Source organism: Marmota flaviventris, chromosome 1 (genome assembly GCF_047511675.1).
Source record: "Marmota flaviventris isolate mMarFla1 chromosome 1, mMarFla1.hap1, whole genome shotgun sequence".
NCBI lineage: Eukaryota > Metazoa > Chordata > Mammalia > Rodentia > Sciuridae > Marmota > Marmota flaviventris.
In genome coordinates, this window is record NC_092498.1 from 6,315,626 (window position 1) to 6,340,350 (window position 24,725).

General features: G+C 52.7%; 1 protein-coding gene across 3 annotated transcripts in view; it reads right to left on the reverse strand.

The window, feature by feature from the left end:
* Positions 1 to 23,417, reverse strand: part of Agap3 (ArfGAP with GTPase domain, ankyrin repeat and PH domain 3) — a 52,780-nt gene extending 29,363 nt beyond the window's left edge. For all 3 annotated transcript variants that reach the window (XM_027943452.3, XM_027943451.2, XM_027943455.3), the window contains exon 1: positions 22,811 to 23,417. In XM_027943452.3, coding sequence (XP_027799253.1) covers positions 22,811 to 23,135 — 325 coding nt within the window. In that variant the 5' untranslated portion in view covers positions 23,136 to 23,417. The remainder of the gene's footprint in view (positions 1 to 22,810) is intronic.
* Between the last annotated feature and the right edge of the window lie 1,308 nt (positions 23,418 to 24,725).

Below are 24,725 nucleotides of genomic sequence, written 5' to 3' on the forward strand. Positions count from 1 at the left end.
CAGGCCAAATAAATAACAGTCCTTGAGTACACCACACACTAGGCACGGTTCTGGAGAAAAGTTGACCATTTTCTCTTTCTTCAAAGGCAGAGCAACCATAAGGGCCAAGGACAGGAGGTCATTGGTTAAGAGGTCAAATTAGGAGTAATGACCAAGCCTATGCCCTCTCTGGGCCTCAGATTCCTCATTTGTAAAATGAGGAGCTTGAACAAGGCAATCCTGTCTCAATTTTTGGCTAGACATTCTGAGGTAGAGAGCTGTTGGATGCCACCGCCAGCTGCTATTAATGACTGAGCTGCCCCCCTTTTTCTTTTCCTCTGAAGATCCAAAAGATACTCATCTGTCTGGACTAAGTCTCCTGCCTAAGGGCAGCAGAAAAATCAAAAGATAACTTCCAGGCCCAGACCACAGTGACTCACTTCTGAGCCTTCAGTGGCCATTCCCTGGCTGCTCACTTCATCTGCCCATGTCCAGATGAAGGCAACAAGGTGGCTTCCAGTACTGGCTGGCACCTGTCACTCTGTAAATGGAAGCACCCCAAACTCTATTAGTTTCATGATAGTGTGCTGCACCCAGAAAATGTGGGACCACCCCAAAACGGGGTAGGAGTTGTGCATAGTCAAATCACTCCTTTCTTTCCCAGGTCCCTGAGACAGCCAGCGCACCACAATTCACAAAGTACAACCACAGAGGCCTAGCAGATCAGGAGAAACCAGTTTAGGTAGTGGCAAGGGGTGAGGGGCCTGAACTTCCTTGGAAAAGATTACACTCCCAAGACTCTCCACCCCAGTCCCACCCTATTTCCAGTGTCCCCTTCAACATCCCAATGTCCCTTTGAGCTTTAGAACTCTGTGGTCTAAGCTAGTAGAGATAAAAGCCGCACATTCCTGGGGGGCTGGGGCTGGGGGGAATGCCCGGGAAGGCAGGGCCTCCCTATCCTAGGTGCTCTGGCAGAAAGGAGGGCTGGAAACTCCCAAGTCCTGGGCTGGATCTCTGGGGCAGTTCACATCTTCATGGGACTAGTTATTAACAGTGTTGAGGAAGGCTGCTTCTCTCCAGGAAGCACATTCCCCCATATGTCATAGACCTTTCCACAGAGAAGCCTTTCCCAGATCCTCAGGCAGGCACAGAGACAAGAACACAACCCAATACTCACGTGTAAGTCTGCCAAACTTTCTGAGCTTCAGATCAAAAGAACAAGGTCTTTCTGCCTAGACGTGCCTATCTGCCTCTGTCCATCTGCGCTTTCTCTCACAAGCATAGGGATTATCCTGCCTCAAAAAGAATAAGGCTGACCGTTCGCAAGTCTTCCCCCAGCTAATGAAAATGCAAGCCCTAAGCAGGAATTGCGGGAGCCAGTTTGGGGACGAGGGGACAGAGGACAAGATGGCTAACATGGGTATGTTGCTTTAGCATTTAGCACTCTTCCTCAGTGGATAACACCAGGATGGGTCAGAAGGGAGAAAGCTCCAGCCCATAAGTGCTGGTCACATGGCTTGTGTGGCGCGCGCGCACACACACACACACACACACACACACACACACACGAGTCAGAGAAGGCAGGCAGCAGTGCCCAGTCCTTGAAAGAACAATGACACTTAAGAGGACATAGGCTCCCGGGTTGCACTGCACCTGAAGAATCCATCCAGGCAAAAAGCTCATCCTGGGCCAATTCCCAAGCGTAGACAGCTTCCTCTTCTTTACCTGACTGCATCCTCTTTTCCCGGAAACTTTTCTTGACCCATAAAAACTACAGAAGAAAGACCACATAAGTGCCTCAACGTATCAGGTCAGTGGAAGACTCCAAAGAGAAAAGTAGCCACAGGCATACACCTCTTCCTCACGGGCCAACCCCAGGTCCTCCTGGGCTATCCCCAGGTCAGGGAGGATGTCCCATCTGACAAGACTGCTCCAAAGACATGCAGCAAACACAGCTCTACCTCATAGCCACTACCCAGTGAGCCTAGAGCAAAGAAGGCAGCCCTAAAAAGCTCCATGCTGGCAAGCCCTAAAGAAGACCAAGCATAAAACTAGCCCTTGGGTTTACTATTTCCTCAGGCCACCAAAAGCACTTTGCCTCTCAGGGGCTGAAAATTTCCTGCAAATTTCTGGGAGATTTAAGATGAAACTTCTCACAGATGCCTGCAGTGGAGATTCTGGGACAGGCTGAACAACCTCCCTTGGGGTAGAGAGTGCAGGAGGGGCTTCCTGGTGCTCAGATGCCCTTCTCGGATATGCACAGGCGTCTGGGGTCAGAGGGGCTGTTCCACAGAAACAGAAGGACCATGGGTAGAGGTGAGACATGAGATGCCATCAAGAGAATGCTGGGCTGGAGTTGTGGCTCAGTGGCAGAGCACTTGCCTAGCATCGGGAGGCACTGGGTTCCAGCCTTAACACCGCATAAAAATAAATAAAATAAAGCCATGTTATCCATCTACAATTACTTTTTTTAAAAAAAGAAGAGGAGAATGCTGGTCCTGAGCTAGAAACAAAGGGCAGCTCTGCCACAGGAGTCCCACAGGCCTCGCCCCAGCTCTCCACCCAGTGTTTGCTGGCTGATGCGCTGATAAAAACGGGGTTGTGCCGGGCTGCAGCCCACACAATGTGCAGGAAACTGGTGGATATCTTCCTTCTCCAAGATGAAGAAGGACCAGCTTGCTCCTGGAGACCAAAGCTTGTGTCTGACCGCAGGGAAAGGCTTCATTCAGGCTTCTGGTGACCTGTGTGGCCTCCAAGACAGGTAGGACTCTTCCTGTCCACACGGTGGCAGCAAAGCATCTTCCTGAGGCCGGGAGTGCAGGCTGTGTGGTGGGGTGGGGGAAGCTGGCAGGACTCGCAGCCCCTTTGGGTTGTCAAGGCCACTCAGGAGGCAGTAAGGGGCACACCGAGGCTTCAGGAGGGCTGGTGTGTAAGCTCTGGGATGGGGATTAGGAAACCAAGAAGAGGGGAGAAGATCTTGGGTGGCCACCCTTGTACAGCCTGAAGACAATCCTTCTGTGCTACAGCCAACAATTAGCCTCCAAAGTCCGCCTCTAAGCCACTTTGGCCAGTGCCCTCCACATCTGCAAATGCACAGCACTGGTTCTGGAGCTGCTCAACCAAGACCTAGCAGGGTGGCCTCGCAGTCTTTCTTACCACTCCCTCCTGTGGGCTCTGCCTCCCCCCCACGCCCCGCCCTGTCACTACACCATCTTTTTAACAGTCCACCTATGCCCACCCCCATCGCACTGCCAATCTATTTTCCCCATGACCTCATTACCTCCATTAAAGCCCTGCAGTAGCTCTCAGTCCCAACACCAGACTCCTCACTCCCTGCCCAGACCCCACCGATCTCACCTGGAACCACCCACCCGCCACCCAGCCACACAGTGTCTACCAGGCCACGCCTATTCTCCACCCAGGGCCTCTATACCTGTTTGTCCTTGAGGTCACTTGGGTCTCAGCTGCAACATCCCTTCCTTGACAGCCCAGCCATCTCGGTGGCCCCTCTGCTGACACTAACACACACCACTCTCAGAGGTTTTCCTTGTGTGTTTCGTGTCCCCAAAAGAACTCTGCAGGGCTCATAGAAGGTGTGCAGCCATCTCCGTCAGTGAATGAATGAGCAAATATTTCTGCCAGGCCGAACTGTGTGCTGGGGCTTTTGTTCTCTTTGTGGGGAGGGAGACAGGCATAAAAAAGAGATGGTTCCTGTCTGGGACAGTCTGTTGAGGTGACTATCTCAGGCAAAATAATCTATACAGTCTCCAAGTGCAGAGGCACAATGGTGTGCTGGTGGGACCAGCTTCCTGTGTGGACAGCGGGGCTCAAATGCAGACTGCGGCACTTTCTAGCCAGTGCCACTTACCATCCGCTGAGTCTCAGACTGAGTCTGCAAGCCAGAAGAAACCCCAACTTCCCAGCTGAAGCAGGGCACAGCACTGATGTGATTGGTGGGCCACAGAGCCTGGTGGAGCAGGTGACCAGTAAAAGGAGCTATTCCTACCGGCCTTGTAGGACACAAGAGTGATTTAAACTGGTGCCAGCCTCTCAGTCAGTCTATGACCGTGGCAGGTTCATATCAGCCCCCTGTGGCTAAGGCTGGGTTGGCTCCTCCAATCTCTTCTCTAAGAGACCTCCAAGCTAGGGGGACCCTAGTCCCAACCCCAGAACTACAGAAATAACCTTATGTAAAAACAGGGTCATCGTTGGTTAAGATGAAGTCACACTGGAGTAGGGGAGGACCTGACCCCATGATCATTACCCTCATCAAAAGGGGAAAGCTGGGACTGGATTGTGGCTCAGTGTAGAGCATTTGCCTAGCGTGTGTGAGGCACTGTGTTCAATTCTCAGCACTACATACAAATAAATGACTAAAAGTGGGGAAAAGGTGATCCCACTCTTTGGTCTATACCCAAAGGACTTAAAATCAGTAACACAGCCACATCAATGTTTATAGCAGCTCAATTCACAATAGCTAAACTGTGGAACCAACTTAGATATCCTTCAATAGATGAATGGATAAAGAAATTGTGGTATATATACACAATGGAATATTATTCAGCATTAAAAGAATAAAATTATGGCATTTGCAGGTAAATGGATGGAATCGGAGAATATGATGCTACGTGAAGTAAGCCAATCCCAAAAAACCAACGGCCAAAATGTTCTCTCTGATAAGTGGATGATGATCCATAATGGGGGTGGGGGGGCATGGGAAAAATGGAGGAATTTTGATTGGGCAAAGGAGAGGGAGGATGGGGAGAGGGCATAGGGGCAGGAAAGATGGTGGAATGAGATGGACATCATCATCCTAGGTACGTGTATAACTGCACATATTGTGGGACGCTACATCATGCACAACTAGAGAAATGAAAACTTGTGCTGCAGTTGTGTACAATGAATCAAAATGCATTCTGCTGTCATTATACCTAATTAATATAAAAGGAGGGGGAAGGCTGGGTCAGACGTGCAGAGGGACTGCAATACAAGAGACACACAGAGAGGATGGCTAGCCACAGGCCTTGGAGAGAGGCCTGGAACAGACCTGTCCCTAACACCTTTGGAAGGAGGTCCGCTGACACCTTGATCTCAGACCTCTATCCTCTAGGACAGTGACTGTTGGACTGTCCTCTGGGACAGTGACTTTCTGTTCCTTGAAGCCCCCAGTGTGCAGTACTTTGCCCATGCAGCCCTTCGCACTACCAAGCAATGAACTCTACAGAGAAATCAGTGCGCGTGCAGATGAACACGAGGGTAGTTTTGGTAGGAGATTCCTATTCCCCAAAGTCCTGCCATGGATTTCAGGTTCAGAATTCAAAGCTTGGCTCTGTTCTTTACTTTTAGAGGTAATGACACTGATGTGTAGAGAAGGGAAATGCCTTGTCCAAGGTTGCACAGAGTCAGTGGTAGAACCTGGGCGAGGCCCAATACTCCCCGGCCAGTGCTTGGACCTCCAAACCTCCAGTATTAGTTTTTGAGTATCTGCTAAGAGGAGGCATGTGAGTGGCCCCTGGAGCCACCTGCATCACCTCGAGGCAGGATGGAGCACAGAATTCTGTCAGCCACAGTCTAAGGCCCTGGGAGTGTCCCTGACACCACCTCCTGCTCTGACCAGCTGGGGCAGCTGCCTGACATCGGGCTTAAAAGGAGGTATCAAGGATCTACCGAGGACCACCTGGCATGCCTAGCTCTGCCCAGCAAGTCAGTTAATTCTCAGGGGAATGGCTTGGGCAAGCGATGCACCTCCACCCGGGGCCTGCACTGGGCCAGGAGCTGGTCACTCTTTATGCCATCGCCAATCACCCCAGGCCAGAGGGGCGGCAGACTGCAAGAGCACCTGTAGAGGAGCTTCAGGCTTCAGGCTTCCACAGGACCTTTCATACACACCCGAGGTGCACTGGCTCCTCACAATTCTGACCCACCTCCTGCATTTCAGGTGTTGTGGGGTTGTTTTTGTTTTGTTGGTACTGGGGATTGAACCCAGGAGTGCTTACCCACTGAGCCACATCCCCAGTCCTTTTTATTTTGAGACAGGGCCTCGAAAAGTTGCTTAGGGCCTTGCTAAATTGCTGAAGCTGGTCTCAAAATTAGAATCCTCCTGCCTCAGTCTCCTGAGTTGCTGGGATTACAGGCACCCCTGGCCATTTCAATTGCTTTTAAATGCTATTCTTTCCCTTCAAAATTGAATACACAAGTTCAGATGAAGTCCCATGAGTTACAAATCTGTTTCATGCAGTCAAATGTGTCTCTAAAATGTGTCCAAGTTTGTGAACTCTCCATTTCTTATCAGCAGTTCTAGCACTTTTATTAGCTTCCTATTTTTTTACAAAGATAAAATATTTTTATAAAAGGAAAATGCAATAAAGTGCTCAAATAACTGCACTAATTTTGAGGACCAACACGGAGGACTGCTAAGAGTGCAGAAACACATGCATACATTCAGGGTCTCAAAGAAGGGGGCTGGGTCAGATGCATGGGTGTAGGAGAGGGAACAGTGTATGTTATTTTTTTGTTTTAATTTTTTTGTAGTTGTAGATGGACAGAATGCCTTTATTTATTTATTCATTTATTTGTAGTGCTGAGAATCAAACCCAGTGCCTCACACATGCTAGGCAAGCGTTCTTCCACTGAGCTATATATAGCCCCATGTATGTTATTTTAACAACATCAACAAATGGCTCAGGTAGCCTGAGAGTCATCCGGAGGACAAAAGTTTACTGCAGCTGAATTCCCATGATGGATTTTACAAGAGCAGGGCCTGGAATCGCCTCATCCACGGAACAGTCTGGGGGGCCCCACAGCACCTGGCCTCCTCTGCACAGCCACAGTGACTCTTCTGCCTGAGCACAAGCTCATGTTCAATGTGCTCTCACCTTATGCTACGGGGTGTGGGCTCCTGGGCCTCCTCCAGGGGGCACACAGCCTCTGGCCAGTGTCCCCCAGACAGCTGAGTAATGGATGTGTGTCCTTGATCCCCAAGGCAGCAGCCACATGGGACACCACTGGCCACTTGCTAATAGCAACACCTTGCTGAACATGATGGCCCCCTGGGCACTTGACACATTAACCCACTTAACCCTGGGAGAAAGGTGCCAGGAATCTCCCCAGTTACAGATGAAGAGCCAAGTAACTTGGTCACCGGCCAGTAGGTGATTTGAACCCGGGCCATCTGCTCAGCTGGCTAACATGCCCTTGGCCTCCTCAGGCCTGGCCACTGCTTCCCTGGCCTGCGGCAGTCTCTGCTGACTCAGGGCCTGCTGAGCGAGGCGTGAAGCCTGAACCTCTCCAAAGTCAGAGTTCAGATTTCAAGCAGCTCCCACCTACCTTCTGCTCCTCCCCATCCAGGAACAGCCCAGCCTTGGCCTTCCTTCCAAAGGAAGCAGATCCCCCCTCCCCAAAAGAGCCCTCTGAGCCCGGCATGGTGGTGTAGACCTGTAATCCCGTTGGCAGGAGGGTAAGGCAGGCAGCTTGCAAATTCAAGGCCAGGCTCAGCAATTTAGCAAGGCCCTGACTCAAAATAAAAAAAGGGCTGGGGATTTGGCTCAGTGGTAAAGGGACCCTGGGTTCAGTTCCCCAGTACCAAAAAAAGAGCCCTCTCAGATTCCCCCTCACTGATCTCCCATCCCTGGGCCACAAGGCACGAACGCCGATCTCTGGCTGCCAGGGCTCCCCTCCCAGGGACACATGGCATTTACAAAAGGAGAAAATGGCACAGCCGCCCAGAGGCCAGGAAGCTCTGAACATCAGGCCTGCACAGGTGGCCACACTTACTCTTTTTCGAAAAACCAGATACAAAATCCTGGGCTGGGGATAGAGCTGAGTGGTAGAGCAGCTTGCTTACCATGCGCGAGGCCCTGGGTTTGATTCCCTAGCACCACAAAAAAATAAACTATGCGACAAGGACTTGTGTAAAGCAGAAAAAGAAAGCAACATGTGGAGATGGTGTCACGGCCACCTGCTTGCACCTGGTTGGGTGACGCGATTTTTCCTGCCTCTTCATATCTTTCTTAATGTATATTTCACTCTGCTTTCTGAAGTGTTCCTGGAGGGTTCATTACTTTTTTGGGGGGGTTCCGGGGATTGAACTCAGGGGCACTCAACCACTGAGCCACATCCCCAGCCCTATTTTGTATTTCATTTAGAGACAGGGTCTCCCTGAGTTGCTTAGTGCCTCACCATTGCTGAGGCTGGCTTTGAACTCCTGTCTCAGCCTCCTGAGCTGCTGGGATTACAGGCGTGGGCCACTGTGCCCATCAGGGTTCATTATTTTTATAAAAAGAAGTTAACAGAGGCGCTGGGGATATAGCTCAGTTGGTAGAGTATTTGCCCCGCATGCACAGGGCCCTGGGTTCAATCCCAGCACCTCCCCCCAAAAAAGAAGCAACAGAAATGGAAGACTGTTCCACCTGGGAACAAAAGGCAGAGTCAGGGTAGGATCCCAAGTAAGTTTGGGGTGGGCAATGCCAGGGATCTTTATTTTAGGATTTGAAAACACAACAGCTTCCTGGGTGTCATCCCTGCCCCCACCCCATCACACTACAACAGGGCTCTGCCTCTGATGTGTCACCAAGCTGCCCCAGCCCAGGACACTGAGGGCCAGTGCAGACTGGATGCTTTGGCAGCCTCCTTGGGTCAGTGGGCTCAGCCTGGCCCACTCCAGTGTCGGCTTGGTGACATGTCATAGTGCGACGTTCCTCTGTTACTCACCACTGCCCTGCTGAGGCCAAGCCAGGCTATAATCAGCACCTGTGGACCTACATCTCCTTTCCACCAGGAGCTCTCTGAAGGGCAGGATGACTGGGTTCGAGACTGCACGCTGGTAGATGGCCTGACTCACTCTTCGTGCCCACTCACCCACCGCCGAGTGGGGAATGCCCAGCTGCCCACCGCAAAGCATCAGCAGTGACTCCCTTGCTGCTGTTGGGACAGGAGTGCACTCCCTGACTGCTGGCGAGGGCGCCCCTCGTCATGTTCCGACCGCACGTTTCCTTCTCTTCCTTCTCGGACCCTGTCCTTTGCCTGATGTTCTCCTGGGTTTTTTTCCCCTTTACTTCTGGGGACTCTGTGGAACAGGCGTGCTAACCATTTATGTGGTGCACATGCACCACGTAATACAGAAAGAGGACTGAACCGCATAATTTCATGATGGACTATAACCCCTGAACAAGGACACAAATCCAAGAGACGAAGGGTTGCTAAAAGGTCAGGGTGGGAGAGGCTTTCCTGACAGAACACCCCTGATGGCAGAGGGCATCGAGATTACAAAGTCACCTTTCAGGGGCTGGGGTTGTGGCTCAGTTTAGAATGCTCACCTAGCACATGCAAGTCCCTTAGCACCACATAACAATAAATAAAATAAAGGTATTGTGCCCAACTGCAACTAAAATATGTGTGTGTGTGTGTGTGTGTGTGTGTATAGATAGATAGATAGATAGATACCTAGATATAGAAAGTAAGTCACCTTTCACAATCCCGTGACTGCAAATGCAGGCAAAGGTTGTTTAAGCATGCAAAAGCCATGCAGGGGAGCTGAGGAGGTCGGAATGTCACCCCCACAGACTGCTTACTAAGGGGGTGAATCCCCCCAACTAGGACCCCTGGCAGCTGTTACCCTGCCAACCTCGATGCAGGCCTGCAGCACAGGCCTGCAGCACATTCCAGGATGGTTTCCTGTCAAGCTTCTAGACCGACTAAGTTCACGGGCAGCACTTGGGAGAGGCAAGTGCAACCTCCCCAGGTGGCTGCCATTGCAAGCTTCTGGAACAAAGGCCATCCCCACCAGAACTGCCTAACTCTTCAGAAAGCCGGGGTGCTGGGAAAAGGTCCCATGTGAGCCCCTGGTCCTTCCCAGCTCCCTCCGCATCTGGGAAACCAAGGCTATACAAGACATTCTGGGAATAACTGGCAAAATCTGATTATGGATCAGCTATTAAATGGTATTAGAGAAATCCTGTTAGTTTTCCTGGGTGCCACACTGGCATTATGGTCACAGAGAGGACGTGCCTGGCCTCTGGAGAAGCCTGTCCCTGACAGGGAGAAGCATCATCATGCCAGCAACTGCCTGGGAAAATGAGAGGAAGAGAGAGAAGAGAACACATGGGGTAAAACAAAACAATCAAAATTTTCAATGTCATTAAAAAAAAATGCTGGAGAAGTGAGCTGTCATCTCCTCTACAGATTCTGGCCTCCTGGCTGGCTTAGGAGGGGCCCTCATGCCAAGGTTGTCCAGTAGTCTTGTAACAGTAGCACATCCTGGGTCTGAGCTCTGCCTCCCCCAGGATGAGTGAGAAGCCTGGGCGGATTCCTTGGCCTCCACGCCTCAGTTTCCTCACCTGCCCGAGGGCTGTCAACACGCACCCTGAAAGGATGTTCTAAAAACTACACGAAGACAAGAATGAGGAGGGAACAGGGGCTTCCTCTGGAGCCTAAAGAGGAAGTCATGCTTTCCTTGCTGCTCCCTCTGAGATGGCAGAGCAGGTCCTGCCGCCCCAGCCCTGTAACTCCCCATCACCCACAGCAAGAGCCGTCAATCTTGTGACATTTGCAGCACAAACACAAAGTGCTAGAGTGTGGGGTGGCACGTTTGCATGGTTTAAAAACACACTACGCCTGCAGCTTTCATGATAAAATCACTACTCCAGTAAACCCTGTGTGGTGGTGACTGTCGGGGGCAGCAGGTCTGCTGTGGCACCCCCTAGGCCACCTCACGCCCAGGCCTTGGTACTGCAGTAGCTCACTCACTGCCCTTGCGGATTCTCCCAAGACAAGGTTCCTGGCTGTTCTGTCAGCACGATTTCCTTTGGTACCAGCTCACCACTACCTGCTCCTGACCTCGGTCTACTCCTGCTCAGGACAGCACATTCCCAAGGCCAGGTCCTAGCCTGGTTGCCTGGGCAGGGCTGTCACTGCTACCCCTGCTTGTGACAGAAATAAATTATGCTGATCAAGTTTGGGGTACCTTGGAAGAAAAGGCTATGGTACTGTGGTCCCCAGGTTCGGACCCCTTTATCACCCTGCCTTCACCCTGTGGATCCTTCCACCTGGACACCAGCCTACCCTGCCTGCCCAGGAGCAGAGAGAGGGGCAGGAAAGTGGCCTCTCAGACATACCCATGAAATCATTTCTTCCAACCTCTCTGAGCCTCCTCCCTCCCAGCTCAGCCTGTTCTGGGCCCTCCTCAGCCCTCTCCAGGTCCCCAGGAAGTGCATCTTCCCTGTCTCTTGGGTGGGCCCAATGCTCATGAAGTGCAGAGCAGAGTTCTCATATCTCGGGGGAAGGAAGACGCCGGCATACTCCAGGGCTGCTCCCACGGCTGCCCTCGGAGCCTGCCCTCGGAGCCTGCCCTCGGAGCCACCGTGCAGAGTATCAATATGTAACTATTTGGACTTAAGTCTGTGTCTCAGTCTCTTCTACTCCTCTTTCCTGATGTGAAATCATTGGTGTCCCCTACCCTGGATTCAAGGGACCCCCCACCTTATCCTCACAGCTTGGTGGGACTCACTGTCCCCACACCACACAGAAAGAAAGGTGGCCGCCACCCCGTGAGTTTCCTTCCTTATCTCAGACCCCACTGTCACCTGGGTCCCTTCACCCTGTCTCACTGTACCCCAGCTCCCAGCCTCAGCTGGGAGAGAGTCACACTGCACTTCCTGGAGGATTTCCTAACGGAACAGGTGACCAGCAGCTCTGTCTGTGTCTAAGGGGCAGGCTGGGCGGCCCAGCAGGAACGTGAACTAAAAATCAGGTCATAGTGACTCCCGTGACTTCCTGAGTCCCGGCTTTGACCCCTGCAGGGCACTCAATGCACTGCCACCTTCTCATGGGCCACCTGAGATGGAGCAGGATGGAATCCCACAGGCTTCTCAGAACCTCAAGTGACAGGTCCCCATGTCTGGCCAAAGGCCTAGAAACACTTCCTCACTACCCCTGTCCCCAGCTGGCCTGAGAGAGCCCCAGGCAGCACCTCTGCTGGCCCAGAGCAGCCCTGGCCTCAAGTCCTACAGGACATTCCTGAGCTGGGTCTCAAGTGCAGACTCGGGAGACCCGGCTTTTCTGACCCAGCACAGAGACAGGGAGGCTCCTCGGGGTTCAATCATCCACTGAGCCAGGCCTGGCGCTGGCCAGGACCCAGGAGTAGACTGGGCAGCCCGATCACAGGCACAGGGCTCAGGGTCCAGCAGAGAAAGGCAATTGAAACAGATGAGCGTGTGACACATGCCAGCCAGGAAAGGCAGCAGCTGCTCCAGGCCACGAGCGGGATTAGGCCAGGGCTAAAGGTGGGCAGAGTGAGCCAGGCTAGGCAGGGGGCTACCAGAAGGGGGCAAGGGTGGCCTGTGTGGGCAGGCTCTGGGCAGAGCAGGCAGCACTGGTTCTTGGTGAGGGCAAGGGGGCTGGTCCTGGAAACCGAAGGCAGCACTTGGGAGTGAGGCACTCCCAGCTCTCCAAGTAAGCCTGGACACTGCTTGGCCACTGTGAGATCACTTCCTACTTGTAAAGGGGACAGTGTCCCCTTTACGTGTCCTCGGATGGGGCTCAGGGCCCCATCTCTCACCAAGCATCTTCCAGGCTGTGACGGCTAGGAGGGCTGGCTCCCCTGAGGCCCACAGGTAGCTCAGAATGTGATGAGGGAGCCCTCAAAAGAGCCGCAGGACAGCACCTCCCACGAACAGGAGCAAAGCCAGGAGAGAAAGATCTGAGCGAGGTGACACTTCAGGCCTGGAGGAGGAGGCCTCTAGATGTCCATCTGATTCGCCACGAAGCCCTGAAGATGGACAAGTCCTGTGACTCTCCCCACAACAGCAGCTGCCTTCCAGGTTTTAAGAAAATACACAGGATGAAGAACCACTGTGAATAATGACACCTTGAAACGATGTCTGTGATCACTTTCCACAGCAGCTATAAGTGCTCAGTAAATACTTGTTGAGCAACTAAATGAAAACAGCAGTACTTGCAGGAAAGACCCAACACTGTAAAATTTTAAATGCAAGCCTCTGAAAGGGTGAATCAAAAATAAACACTTACATGTCCAATTTCCACAACCAACAAGTTTCTTTGTTTGTTATCTTTTAGGTAACACACCAGAATCATTGGTCCCTTGTGTCTATGAGCACTGGAAATGTGACCAGTCTAAATGAAGAGGTCCAAGGGGGTTAAATGCAGAGTGGATTTTTTAGACTTAGTATGAAAAAAAAAAAAAAGTGCAGTATATCTCACCAAAAATTTGTATGTTAAAATAAGAATATGTTGGCTATATTGGATTAAATAGAATACATTATGAATCCCACCAACTTGGGAGACGGAGACAGGAAGATGGCAAATTTGAGGCCAGCCTTAACAATTTATCAAGTCCCTCTTTCAAAATAAAAAATTTTAAAAGGGAGTGAGGGGCTAGGGATATACCACAGAGGTAGAATACTGCTGAAGAATACTGTAAAAAAAAAAAAAAAAAAGAATTTCACAAACCAAATGCAGTAGCACACACCTATAACCCCTGTAAGGCAAGAAACTGGGGCAGGAAGATCACAAGTTCAGGTCAGTCTCAGCAACTTAGTGAGACCCCAGTTCAAAATAAAATAAGAAAAGGGTGCAGGGTACAGGTCAGTAGTAGCATGTTCAAGGTCCTAGGTTTCATCCCCAGCACTATCCCCCCCCCCACATAATACTAATAATAATACTAATAATAAAAATTCTACTTTTTTTTTTACTTTTTTAATGTGATTAATTGAAAACTTAAATTCATACGTGGTTCACCTAAGTCTACTGCACAGTGCTCCTAGAAAAGAAACTTTCAAACGGACAGAACAATAAAATAGAGATAATGTTAGGTGCCTGTGTGAACATGCAGACCCCATATGTCAATACAGGGTCCCCAGGACATGTACCCATAACTGGAACCTCAAATGCCAACTTGGCACCCTCGGCCCTGGGCTTAGCTAGGCTACCCAATGTGCGCACACTCTGCCCACTAAGTGCCCATACTGGGGTTCAGGAGCAGACAGAAACAAGGTGCCACACCCATGCCATCTCCTTCAGTCTTGCTTCTCCAGCCTGCAAAGGGAGATGCCACGCCAGCTTCTGAGGACGGCCACAACGGCCACCACACAGGAGCTTCTCCTGTACATGGAGGCTGTCCCCAGGCTTCACATTTGTTTGCTCATTTGATGGCTGTACTATGAACCAGATGCTGATTACCCCTATTTCCCCAAGGATGAAGACAAGACAGAGAAGTCAAGGGACTCACCCAAGGGCACAAAGCTCCAGAGAGGTAGTTCTGAGATTCAAATCTAGGCAGCCTGTCTCTGGAGCAGGTTTGTACTCTCCCTATATAGCTCCAACCACTTCACCAATGCAGAACAGTCTAGAACAATCTAGAAGCAATAACCAGGCAGGCGGACTGCAGAGTAAGCAGTCAAACCTTTACAACTCTTCTCAAACAAAAGCTCCAGGGCCTTCCTTTAGGGTCTATTTAACAATCCTCCAGGCAGAGAAGCGAGGCCCACGGTCCCTGGACAAGCCCAGACAGAGGGACACAGGCACCCGGACAGGAGCACAGCGGGAGGCCCCGAGTGGGGTCCAGATCTCTCAGCCTGCCTCCCCTGTGGCTGGCTCTCATTCTACTCCTCGAGCTTGGGTTTGGGTTTGTAAGCCATCAAAGCATCAAAGGAAAAGGCAAGAGAGGACTGCACAGGCAGGAACACCATCAGTGGCAAGAAGGGGCACTGACTGACAAGCAAGAAAACACACGCTTTCAACAGGCACAAAAGCACCAACGGCAGGGCCACGCGAGGCCACGCGGACTGGAGTTGGGCACAGGGGGCAGACCCTCCCCTCAGAGGACCGCGGCCAGCTCCACTCTCCACTCGGCCCAGTGGGGCCAAGGCACTGAGGGAGACTGTGACGGGGGCCAACTTCTGACAGAGAAACATGTGACTTAGAAAAATCTACATAAGAGTGATTAAAATTGTTTTAAATTTGATCAGAAAAAAAGAGCAACAAACCAAGAGGAATCTGAAGCCGGGTGCACAGCATACGCCTAGAATGCTGTGCTACTTTGGAGGCTGCAGCAGGAAGACAGCAAGTTCAAGGCCAGCCTCAGCAACTTAGTGAGACCCTGTCTTGAAATCTTAAAAATACACAAAAAGGGTGAGGAGGTATAGACCCGTAGTAGAGCATCCCTGGGTTCAATCCCCAGTGGCGGGGGGATGTGGCTCAGGGATAAGAGCACTTGCTTGTCTGTCATGCATGAGGCCCTGGGTTCCATCTCCTGCACAGCAAGACAAAGAAAGCAGCCCCTGCCTATATACTCTGTGCCCCACACAGCAGAGGAATAAGGGGCTAAAAAAAATGTTTTGTTTTGTTTTTTAAAAAAAGAGAGAAGGGGCTGGGGATATGGCTCAAGCGGTAGCGCGCTCGCCTGGCATGCTTGCGGCCCGGGTTCGATCCTCAGCACCACATACAAACAAAGATGTTGTGTCCGCCGAAAAAACTGAAAAACAAATATGGAAATTCTCAAAAAATAAAAAAAAGAGAGAAAATTGAGTAAAGGAAAGGAACAGAATTAAGCCAAATGGAAATGAGCAATAAAAAAATATTTTGTGGGCTGGGGATGTGGCTCAAGCGGTAGCGCGCTGGCCTGGCATGTGTGCGGCCCGGGTTCGATCCTCAGCACCACATACAAACAAAGATGTTGTGTCCGCCGAAAACTAAAAAAAAAAATATTAAAATTATCAAAAAAAAAATATTTTGTGGTTGTTGTTGGGGATGGAACAAAGGGCCTCGTGCATGCTACGAGTGCTCTGCCACTGAGCTGCATCCCCAGCCCCAACAAAAAGTTTTAATGATTCTTACTAGTAAATAAATATCTAAATAAGTATAAACAGTAATCAGAGTAACCCCAAGGAAGAGAATTTAATCTTTATTTTCCCTTACCTGCCAGGGAAGCGGGACAGGAAAAAGGCTGTCTCTACCCCTCGGAGTCAGAACGGCAGCAAAAGTCCTAAAAATGTGCATAATCTATAGTCTTACCATTTTCTTCTGGGAATTTGTCCAAAGGAAATGATCAGACAAATGTACAAGGATGTAGGTAATAAACAGCATACCCTTTCCATAAATAGGATACTGAGCAGCCTTCTAGAATAATGTCTCCAGTCAACATGTGCTTACTATGTGCCAGCCACTGTCCCAAGCAAGGTATATGTGTGACCTTGCAGATCCTCAGCATGGTCAAGACTGAGACCCTGGCTTTGTTATGACACCCCCTCCCCATTTCAGGTGAGGCAACTGAGGGACAGAAAAACCTCCCATCTCCCTACAGGGTCTCTTCTAGTTATGAGCTCCCTGAGGGCTCAAGGCAGCATGTCTCAAAGTGCCACAAGAGATAAGGCAGGCTTGGGACACAGCTCCGAGTCCAGCTTGGTCCCTTACTTCACAAAGGGAACCAGACCAGAAAGCGGTATTCCAACTACAGGGCTGCCTGTGCAGACCCAAGCAGAATGGGACTCTAGGAAGATAGGCCCAGAGCCATGAGGCCACTTGCCACAGCTTTCCCAGCCAGGTAGAGGCAGAGCAGGGACAAGAACCCAGGTCGTTTTGCTTCCCACTCCAAGAGCTGCCAGATAAGAAAATGACTGAGGAACACCCTCTCCCCATGTACCATCCTCCACAAAGCCCCACCTTTGCTATGAAACACCAGTAATATGAAACTGATCCAACAGCCATGATGGAAAAGAGCCTAGAATAGAAGGGAGCCCAGCAGCCCACTGACAACAGAAACTCCAGGCAGGACAGCCATGTTCGACTTCCTTCTGCACCGGAGTTGGTAACAGCAAGGATGCACTTACTTTCAATGCTGACACATATATTTGAATGAAATTTTTTTTGCATGTGTGGTACCGGGGATTGAACGCAGGGGTGGCTCTACCACTGAGCTACACCGTCAGCCCTTTCTATTTTTTGAGACCTACTAAGTTGCCCAGGCTGACCTCCAGCTTGCGATCCTTCTGCCTCCCAGCCTCCCGCATAGCTAGAATCAGAGGCATGCACCACCACGATTGGCTTAAATGAAAAAAAATTTTTTAAATGTATTTTTATTTGTTTTTGGAACAAGCATCTTTCCATGCATGCTACACCCATGCAACTCATGGACAGGAGTGATACCCCTGAGTGCCACTGCCTGGTTGGAAATTCAAGACACCCAAAAGAATATTAGAGCAAAGAAGAGTCTGATCCATCCTAAGTTATACTCTAACAGCTTCCGTGAGTTAGGCTCCAGGGTGGTTTGATTCTCAAAAAGCTTCCCTAGAAGCCATCTGTCCAGGCTGACCCGGTGCCAGTTGGCCAAACCTTCTCTAGTCCATCCATGTGAGGGAGTAGCACCTGACTTGGAGTTGGAACACCAGGCAAAATCCCTGGCTCTGTGGCCTCAGGAAGGCTACTCTAAGTCATACACTATCCTTGTGCAAAATGGACAGGTCACTTGCCAACCTAAAAAAGAGGTTCCTCGGGCTGGGGATGTGGCTCAAGCGGTAATGTGCTTGCCTGGCATGCGCGGGGCACGGGGCACTGGGTTCAATCCTCAGCACCACAAAAAATTTTTTAAAAAAATGTTGTGTCCACTGAAAACTGAAAAATAATATTAAAAAAAAAAAAAAAAAAGAGGTTCCTCAGAGAACACGAGTGGAAGCCACGTGGTGGTGAAGAGGCCTCCTCCAGTCTCCAGGACGGGGCTGGAAGATGAAAGAGCGTTAACAGGCACACTGTGCACCTGCATGGCCTGCTCACCTCCCTGGCCTACTCCAGAGCAGGCTCCATGCAGCCCAGGCTCCATGTTGCCCCTTGCCCTGGGCCTGTGCAGTGGAGTGCAGCGGGGAGGCAGAAGGAAACAATCGGATTAAACTAACTTCAAGTTACCTGTGTAGTACAAAGTGAATGCAGCAACGTGGGTCAATGTTCACACAGTGCCATTGGGAGTTGAAGGGGTTTGCCCCAAACCTTAGTACTCTCAACCGATGCCTGCTTTCCAAAAAAAGGCAGAGCAGAGCTCCCTCCTTGTCTGTGCCAACGGTGTGAAGACAGCTGGCAGAGGGCTCACAGGTACAAATGCACAGTCAGGGCGAGCCCACTTACATGCACCCCATCCCCCACTCCTGTCTGGACTTTCCCAGAATACCCTGTGTCCTGCAAGGAGAAGCACCAGCCCCCCCCCCCCAATGTTTTCTTAGAACATGGGAGGGTGGAAAAAAATAGAGGAGGAAGCATTAATAATTCCTTCCCCAGAGTCCTGCCTGTCTGACCCACCTGTCCCCTACAGATACACAGAATCCACCATGTTCACTACCACCTTGCTGTGCCTTGAATACCTCTATGTGCCTTCAGGCCCCAGCCGCTCTAAGCCTGGCAATCATCTGAGGAAAGAAGAAATAGATGATTCTAGAAGATGACATGTGGTACTTAGGAGGAAGGGCTGTTTTGTTGGTAAGGTATCCTGGGTCAGAGGCCATGGATTGAGTGGAATGAGGGAAGTTTTCCACCTGGCTGACCTTGAGGTCATGCAGCCTATGATAAGGCTGGGGTAGCTTTCCCAGCCCCCCTTCTGACCTTGAGGGCAGGGAACATGATGAGTCTCCCCAGGTCTCTGAGCTTTGCCCTGGTTTTCTGAAAATCTGGGCTTTATTGCTACCACTCCCAGTGCCTTCTGACCTCTGCTGCTGCTGAGCCTTTCTCCCCAGGGCAGCCAAGCCCAGCACTTCCTGTATCCTCTCCCCCATCCTCCCCTTTGTTCTCCTGCTTTCTGAGGTGCCAGATGCAACTGGGCCACACAGTAGGAGCTACATAAATGGATCTGGAACAAACACAGCTTCCCTGCCTACCAGCACCCACATGAGTATTCCCTTTTGCAGAATTCCTAGAACCCTGGTGTGCAAAGTCCTACATAAGTAGCCACTCCTGAAGTGGCTATTTCATTCCTAAAGCAGCCAACTGCCCAAATGACCAAGAGAGTGACAGAGAAAGAAATGGATCTGGCCCATTCCAGACCGCTCCAATAGGAGGCCTTTAGGGAGCCTGGCCTGAGTAATGCCCAGGTCAGCAGGTCCTACAGTGAAAGTCACGGCCAGGGTGGAGACCACCCCCAGAACAGGAAGCAAGGCAAACTGGTTCAGGAGAGCTTCCAGTCTCCAAACAGAATCATCATTCCTATCCTTTCCCCATCACAAGGTTGTCTTGGGAAACACAGGGCCCACTATAATACCCTACGTGGGACAGACAGGCCTGAGGGAGCCCCACCAGGAAGGGTGTGGATGCTGAGACTGGGACCCTCCAGTAAGGTCCCTCTGAGCTTCCCCAACATACCTAACCCCAGCTGGTGCTCCTTCTCTGCTTAGCCTAGGCTTGAACCAAACAGGAAGAAATCCACATTTCTTCACCTTACTCTCTCTAGGATGTCACTGCACCCACAACCAGGGTAGGCGGGCAAACTGGGAACTTCAGGAGTGAGCGGGCAAGGGTGAGAAGAGCCCAGCCAGGCCAACTGGAATGCTCAAAGGAACTCCATTCTAAAAAAAACCACGAACTCTATGGGAAAACAAAGGGGAAACTGAACAAGTCATCTAGCTGACAAAGCCCAGTTCCTGCACACACAATAGTAGCCATATGGCGCACACACACGTAGTCATGGTCCACTTCCAGGCCCAGAGTCCTGCCTGCCCGCGCCATCCCCAGGGAGCAGCACTCCCCAGGCACACCTGCTCAGGGGCCAGCAGGCCTTTCCAGGCCACCTGCCAGGACATCCCCCCCACCCTGCCCCACCAGGGCTGCTTCTCCCAACGGCTTCTCCTGGATCCTGGCTGGCTTGGCCTGGTGTCCCTCATTTGGATTTTGACCCTGGTTCTCCTGCATCCCTCTTTCTAAGAGATCAACGTGAGTCAGAGGACCACCCTCTTCCCTGGGAGTGAGCAGTGCAGAGGGAGAGCCAGGCACCACCTTTCCCCAGTCCTATCAGCTTCCTCTCCTTCCTTTTCCTAGTCCCCTTCTTCCTGCCCCAGGAGGTGAGGTGGCTCACAGGTCCTGTGTATGGTGTGCCTTCCAGGCCCCATGCAGGCTCAGGGAGGCACTTCTCTTGTTTTCTCGGAGACAAAGTGATGGACAAGTTTTCTCTAGCCTTGGCCTTTAGTAGGAAAGGAACTTCGCAAAATAATCTTCCCCCTTCCCCCAAATCCTGTCCTGCAACACAGGAAAACCTAACAGTCCCCTGCTTCCTCCAGCCCTGGACACAGGACCGGGATGGCTGAGAGAACCGAGAGAGGCCAGAAGATCAGATGCTCATGGAGCTTCCTCAGTGCCAAATGGTTCTGTCACTTTCAGAGCTGCGACAAATAAACCCTCCACCAACGGGCTGGGGATAGAGCTCAATTGGTAGAGTGCTCCCCTCACATGCATAAGGCCCTGGGTTCAACCCCCAGCACCACAAAACAAAAACAAAAAACCTCCACCAAAGCACTGGCCAAAACAAGAGGGTTTCTTGGGCTCTGAAATATTGCCCCTTTCCACAAAGAGGTTCCCTCCCTGGAAGCACAGGCTCCTGGGAGGCTCTGTTTATGTAACAGCCCAAGTCTGCTCAGCCCACAGGGGGCTCTTTCCGGACACACCCAAGAAGTTGCTGTTTCCCTCCACCTTGGAAGGTGGGGACACTGCCTTGCAGGACAGAAGCAATATGGTTTGGCAGATGGAGAGCTCTACAGCAGGAAGCATACAGGGCCGAAATGGGAGAAGGAGTCTGGATTTTTTTGAAGTCTGCCTACAGCAGAAAAGCTGGGGCGACAGAAGTGAGAAAGCCAGCAGGGGTGGGGGTAACAAAGACAGATTCCAAGAGAGAGGTTGGGAAGGAGGAGAAGGGGGAAGGAGCCAGGAGGCCTCCCCAGAGAGCAGGGCAGCAGGGATGGGGAAGGGATGGCAGAGAGCTAAGGACAGATGGGTGAGGAGCAACTGGACTGGTCTGGTGACAGTGAGACATCAAGTCCCAGGATTTCATGATAGCAATACCAAACTTCCAGGCTAAGCAGATGGAACAGTGGGGTATTTCCAAACCACAATGGGGAAGTTGGTCAAGAGGGAGGGGAAATTCTGCCTGTTATGATGAATTTAAAATAAAAAACCCAAGTGTATCCCAGAATCATAGCCTTCACAGCACAGAAGAGTCTCCCGCATTCTGTGACTGTCCACCAAATATCTTCACCTCTCTAAAGGGCTGGGGAGTTCACCTTGGAGTTAATCAAGAACTTCATATTTCCTCCAGGTGACATTGAAGTTCAGGGAAGGTTTTTCCCTACCCCACCACCTTCAGATCTAGGGGGAAAAAAAGTACATCTCCTCTGTTTGGGGCCCTGGGCTCACACAAATGCCATCCCCTGGTCCCCAGCCACAATGATGATTCAGGCCATTTACTCAGATCCATGTTAATGAGTTTTTTCAGTCACCTAATTAGTTCAGAGTGAACTTAGCCTTGAGAGAGAGAGGAGATGAGAGCAGGTTGGGAAAAGGACAGAAGGAAGTCAGATTGGAATGTTACAATAAGAGGGCAGGCCCCGAGTTCTAAATGGGGCCTTCTACTCCCAAGGAACCCAATATTCCTTCCCCAGTTACAGGGAGGCTAAAAACAGAAAGGGGGTGTTCAGGTGCAGGAGCCCCAAGAGCCTCACACAAGGGGATGAAGATAGGAATGTAACCCTAACTGTAAGGACCAAGTAGTGGACAGGCCCCTGTCCACTCCACGTCATCAGCAACTGGCCTTAACTCTCCCTGCATTACCACTAAGGCCAGACCCACCACCTGCTGGTGGGCGTCTCCCTTCAAACAGTGAGAGAAGGAAGCAGATGGCCAAGGGTGAGGGCCATCTGCCCAAGCTTGCTGGAAGGTCACCATGCCACTGGGGTGCCTGTAGGTACAGCAGGCTCCCACTACTTCAGAGGCAGTCGGGCATCTGCCAGCAGCGTGCCCCGGCTTACTGTGCCCCTCAGCAGCCACAAGTCCAGGACTCAAGAGCCCACAGAAAAGAAAACTGGGAAGCGCAGTAGCCTGGGGTTTCCGGTCCCTGACGCCAGGCGCAGCGTCCCTGGAGGTCAGTCGGCGCCCGCCAGCCTCGAGCAAGCCTTCAGAGTGAGCAGGCGCGGTTGCCCAGCGCGGTCGGGACCCGACCAAGCCGCCAAGGGACCAGCCGACGCCTCCCACGCGATCGCGGCGCTCCAGCCCCGCGCCAGGCTTGGCCCGCGCCCGCCAGGCCGCGGCGGCATTGGGGGTGTGAGTCGGGAGAGGGAGCCTCGGCGAGCGCCACCCTCCTAGGCCAGCGGGCGCTGGGCCCGGGAAAGCTGCCACCCACTAAGGAGAGGCTCCGAACCCCAGCCCCATCGCTGGGAAGGGCCCAGGAAGCAGCTAAGAAGCCTTCAGAGTCTCGGCCCCACCTCTCAGCCCGCGGAGGCTATCCGTCGCGTCCACCCTTCCTGGCCATGCCTGACCAGATCTGGGCCCAGCCCCCATTCCCCACCCCGCAACTCCGAGCGCACCCGTCCCCGGGGCGACACCACCCTGGAGCACAATGAAAGGAAAACGTGTCCCCTGGCTCGTTACCGATCCCCAAATCCCAAAGTGTCCCTGGACGAGATATGCCAAAGCCTGAACCTGGACTCTACAGAGCAGATCAGCAAACCGCGTGGCCCAGACCTCGGGCGCGTAAGGACCCCTGAGGGTGAAAGCTGGGTGGGTCTGGGCCCATGGAACCCCGGGCCGGGGATGGAGGGGCCAGCACACTCAGGCTCCCGCAGCCCCCGGCTCTGCTCACCCTCGATGGAGATGACGTGCTCCCGGATCTGGTTCTGCAGCGCCAAATCCTCGATGCGCTCGATCAGATCATAGATGGCGTAGATGTTAGGATGGACGGACTCGAAACGCTGGATCTCGGCCCGGATGGCCGCCGAGTTGGAGAGCGCGAACTGCTGGGGGGGCCCACCGGCCAGCTGCTGCGAGGGGCCGCCGCCCCCGGCCCCGGGCCCCGCGCCGCCGAACTGCCCGCCGCCCCCCGCGCCGCCGCCGCCGCCGCCGGCCCCCGGAGCCGCCAAGCTCTGCTGCTGCTGAGGGCTCTGCCCCCCGCCCGCCTGGAAGTTCATGGCACCGGAGCCGCGGGGCCCGAGGCGGGCCCGACCGGGGCCCGGGGCGGCGCGGCGGCGGCGGCTAGCGGGCGCGCGGGGCTGGCCAGGCCGGGACTACAGAGCGAGCGGCGCGGGACTAGTGCATGGGGCCGGAGACCGGGGGCCGAGGCCAGGAGGCACCTCCGCACACGCTGTGGCCGCAGCCGGGAGCTTCTCGGCGCCGCGATCCCGCTGCCTCGGAGCAGCCTCCAGCGGCAACAACAACGGGACCGGGAGCGCGCGGCCGGGGCCCTCCCCCCGCGTCATGCGCACGCACCGCCGCCCCCGCCGGCTCCGGCACACGCAGCCGGAGCCCCCCTCCCCGTTACCCCCGCCCCCGCCCCTCTGCGCCCCCGCCCCTCGCTGGCTCGCTCGCTGGCGCTGCAGCCTCCACCCCTGAGCTGCGCGCTCCGGCCCCGGCCCCGCCCACCCGGCCTCGGCCCTTCCGCCCGCTCGCTACCCCCCCCCCCCCTCACAGCTCGCTCTCGGGCCACCGGAGCCGCGACACTGCTGTCCCGGCCCCTTTCGGCCGGCTGTCGCTTTCGCCTCCTTGCGCTGGTCTGGGCGGGTGTCGTATCTCTGGGCAATGCCCTAGTAGTGCCCTGCGCCTGAGGGAGCTGATAAACGCGACTGATTAGCAGCGAAGCCCTCCGAGGCTCAAGTGCGCCTCGTTTATGTGGTCCTCCCTTCAGTGCAGCACAGACTCTCCTGTACCCGGGCCCTGAGGTCAGCCCTAGAGACTACTCCGCCCCGGGGGTTTTCTCTCCCTGGCGCCCCGCCCCGGTCTCCTCTGCTGGCTACAGCTCAGAGGCTGGTTCCCGGCCGCTCTTTCCACTTCTCCCTGAGAGCTTCATCTCAGAGTCGGTGGAAATGACAGTGATGAACAATATCTTCGCCCTTCTTATGACTGGCTTCTTCTAAAAGATCCTCCGTGCCAGGCTGGGGAGAGTTCGCTGAATGCTGCCCAAGGTGCACAGAGGAAAAGAGGGAGGAATCAATTGTGCTCTCTCCCCCCTATCAAGAGACTCATTAGAGCCCCCACGGCTCTTAAAATTTTCCTTGTTCTCACCTCCGTGTCCATCCTGCCATTCCTCTCCTGAGGCTAGAGAGCTCCCTTCAGTGTCCCAAATGTCCCAGTTTCTCTGCATTCTCATTGCTGAAGCAATCTGCAGTTCTGCTAGCCCCCATACCCAACACATACACACTCCCTAAAACCCAGCCAATAAATCTGCCAGAACTCACACCCAGGGATCTTTTGAGTAATACTGGCGCATATTTCCCAGGTCAAGCAGGATCTTTTCCTAGCATAAAGATGTCTGCCATTCAGCTACCTATACAACTCTGCTCCAGTTACCAACCAACACAGTCACCATTCCTAAATTTTACTTCCAAAGGTGCAAACTAGGGACCTCCCAAGCTCCTGAGAGATATTAAGTTTGTCTATATGACCTTGAGGATGTCTTGTACCCTCTCTGAACTTCATCTGCAAAATAGATTGGTTCAACAAAAAACCTAGTTCTGTTGCTTTTCATTTCTAAAAGCAACCCTAACATCTCTTTTAGATGCTTA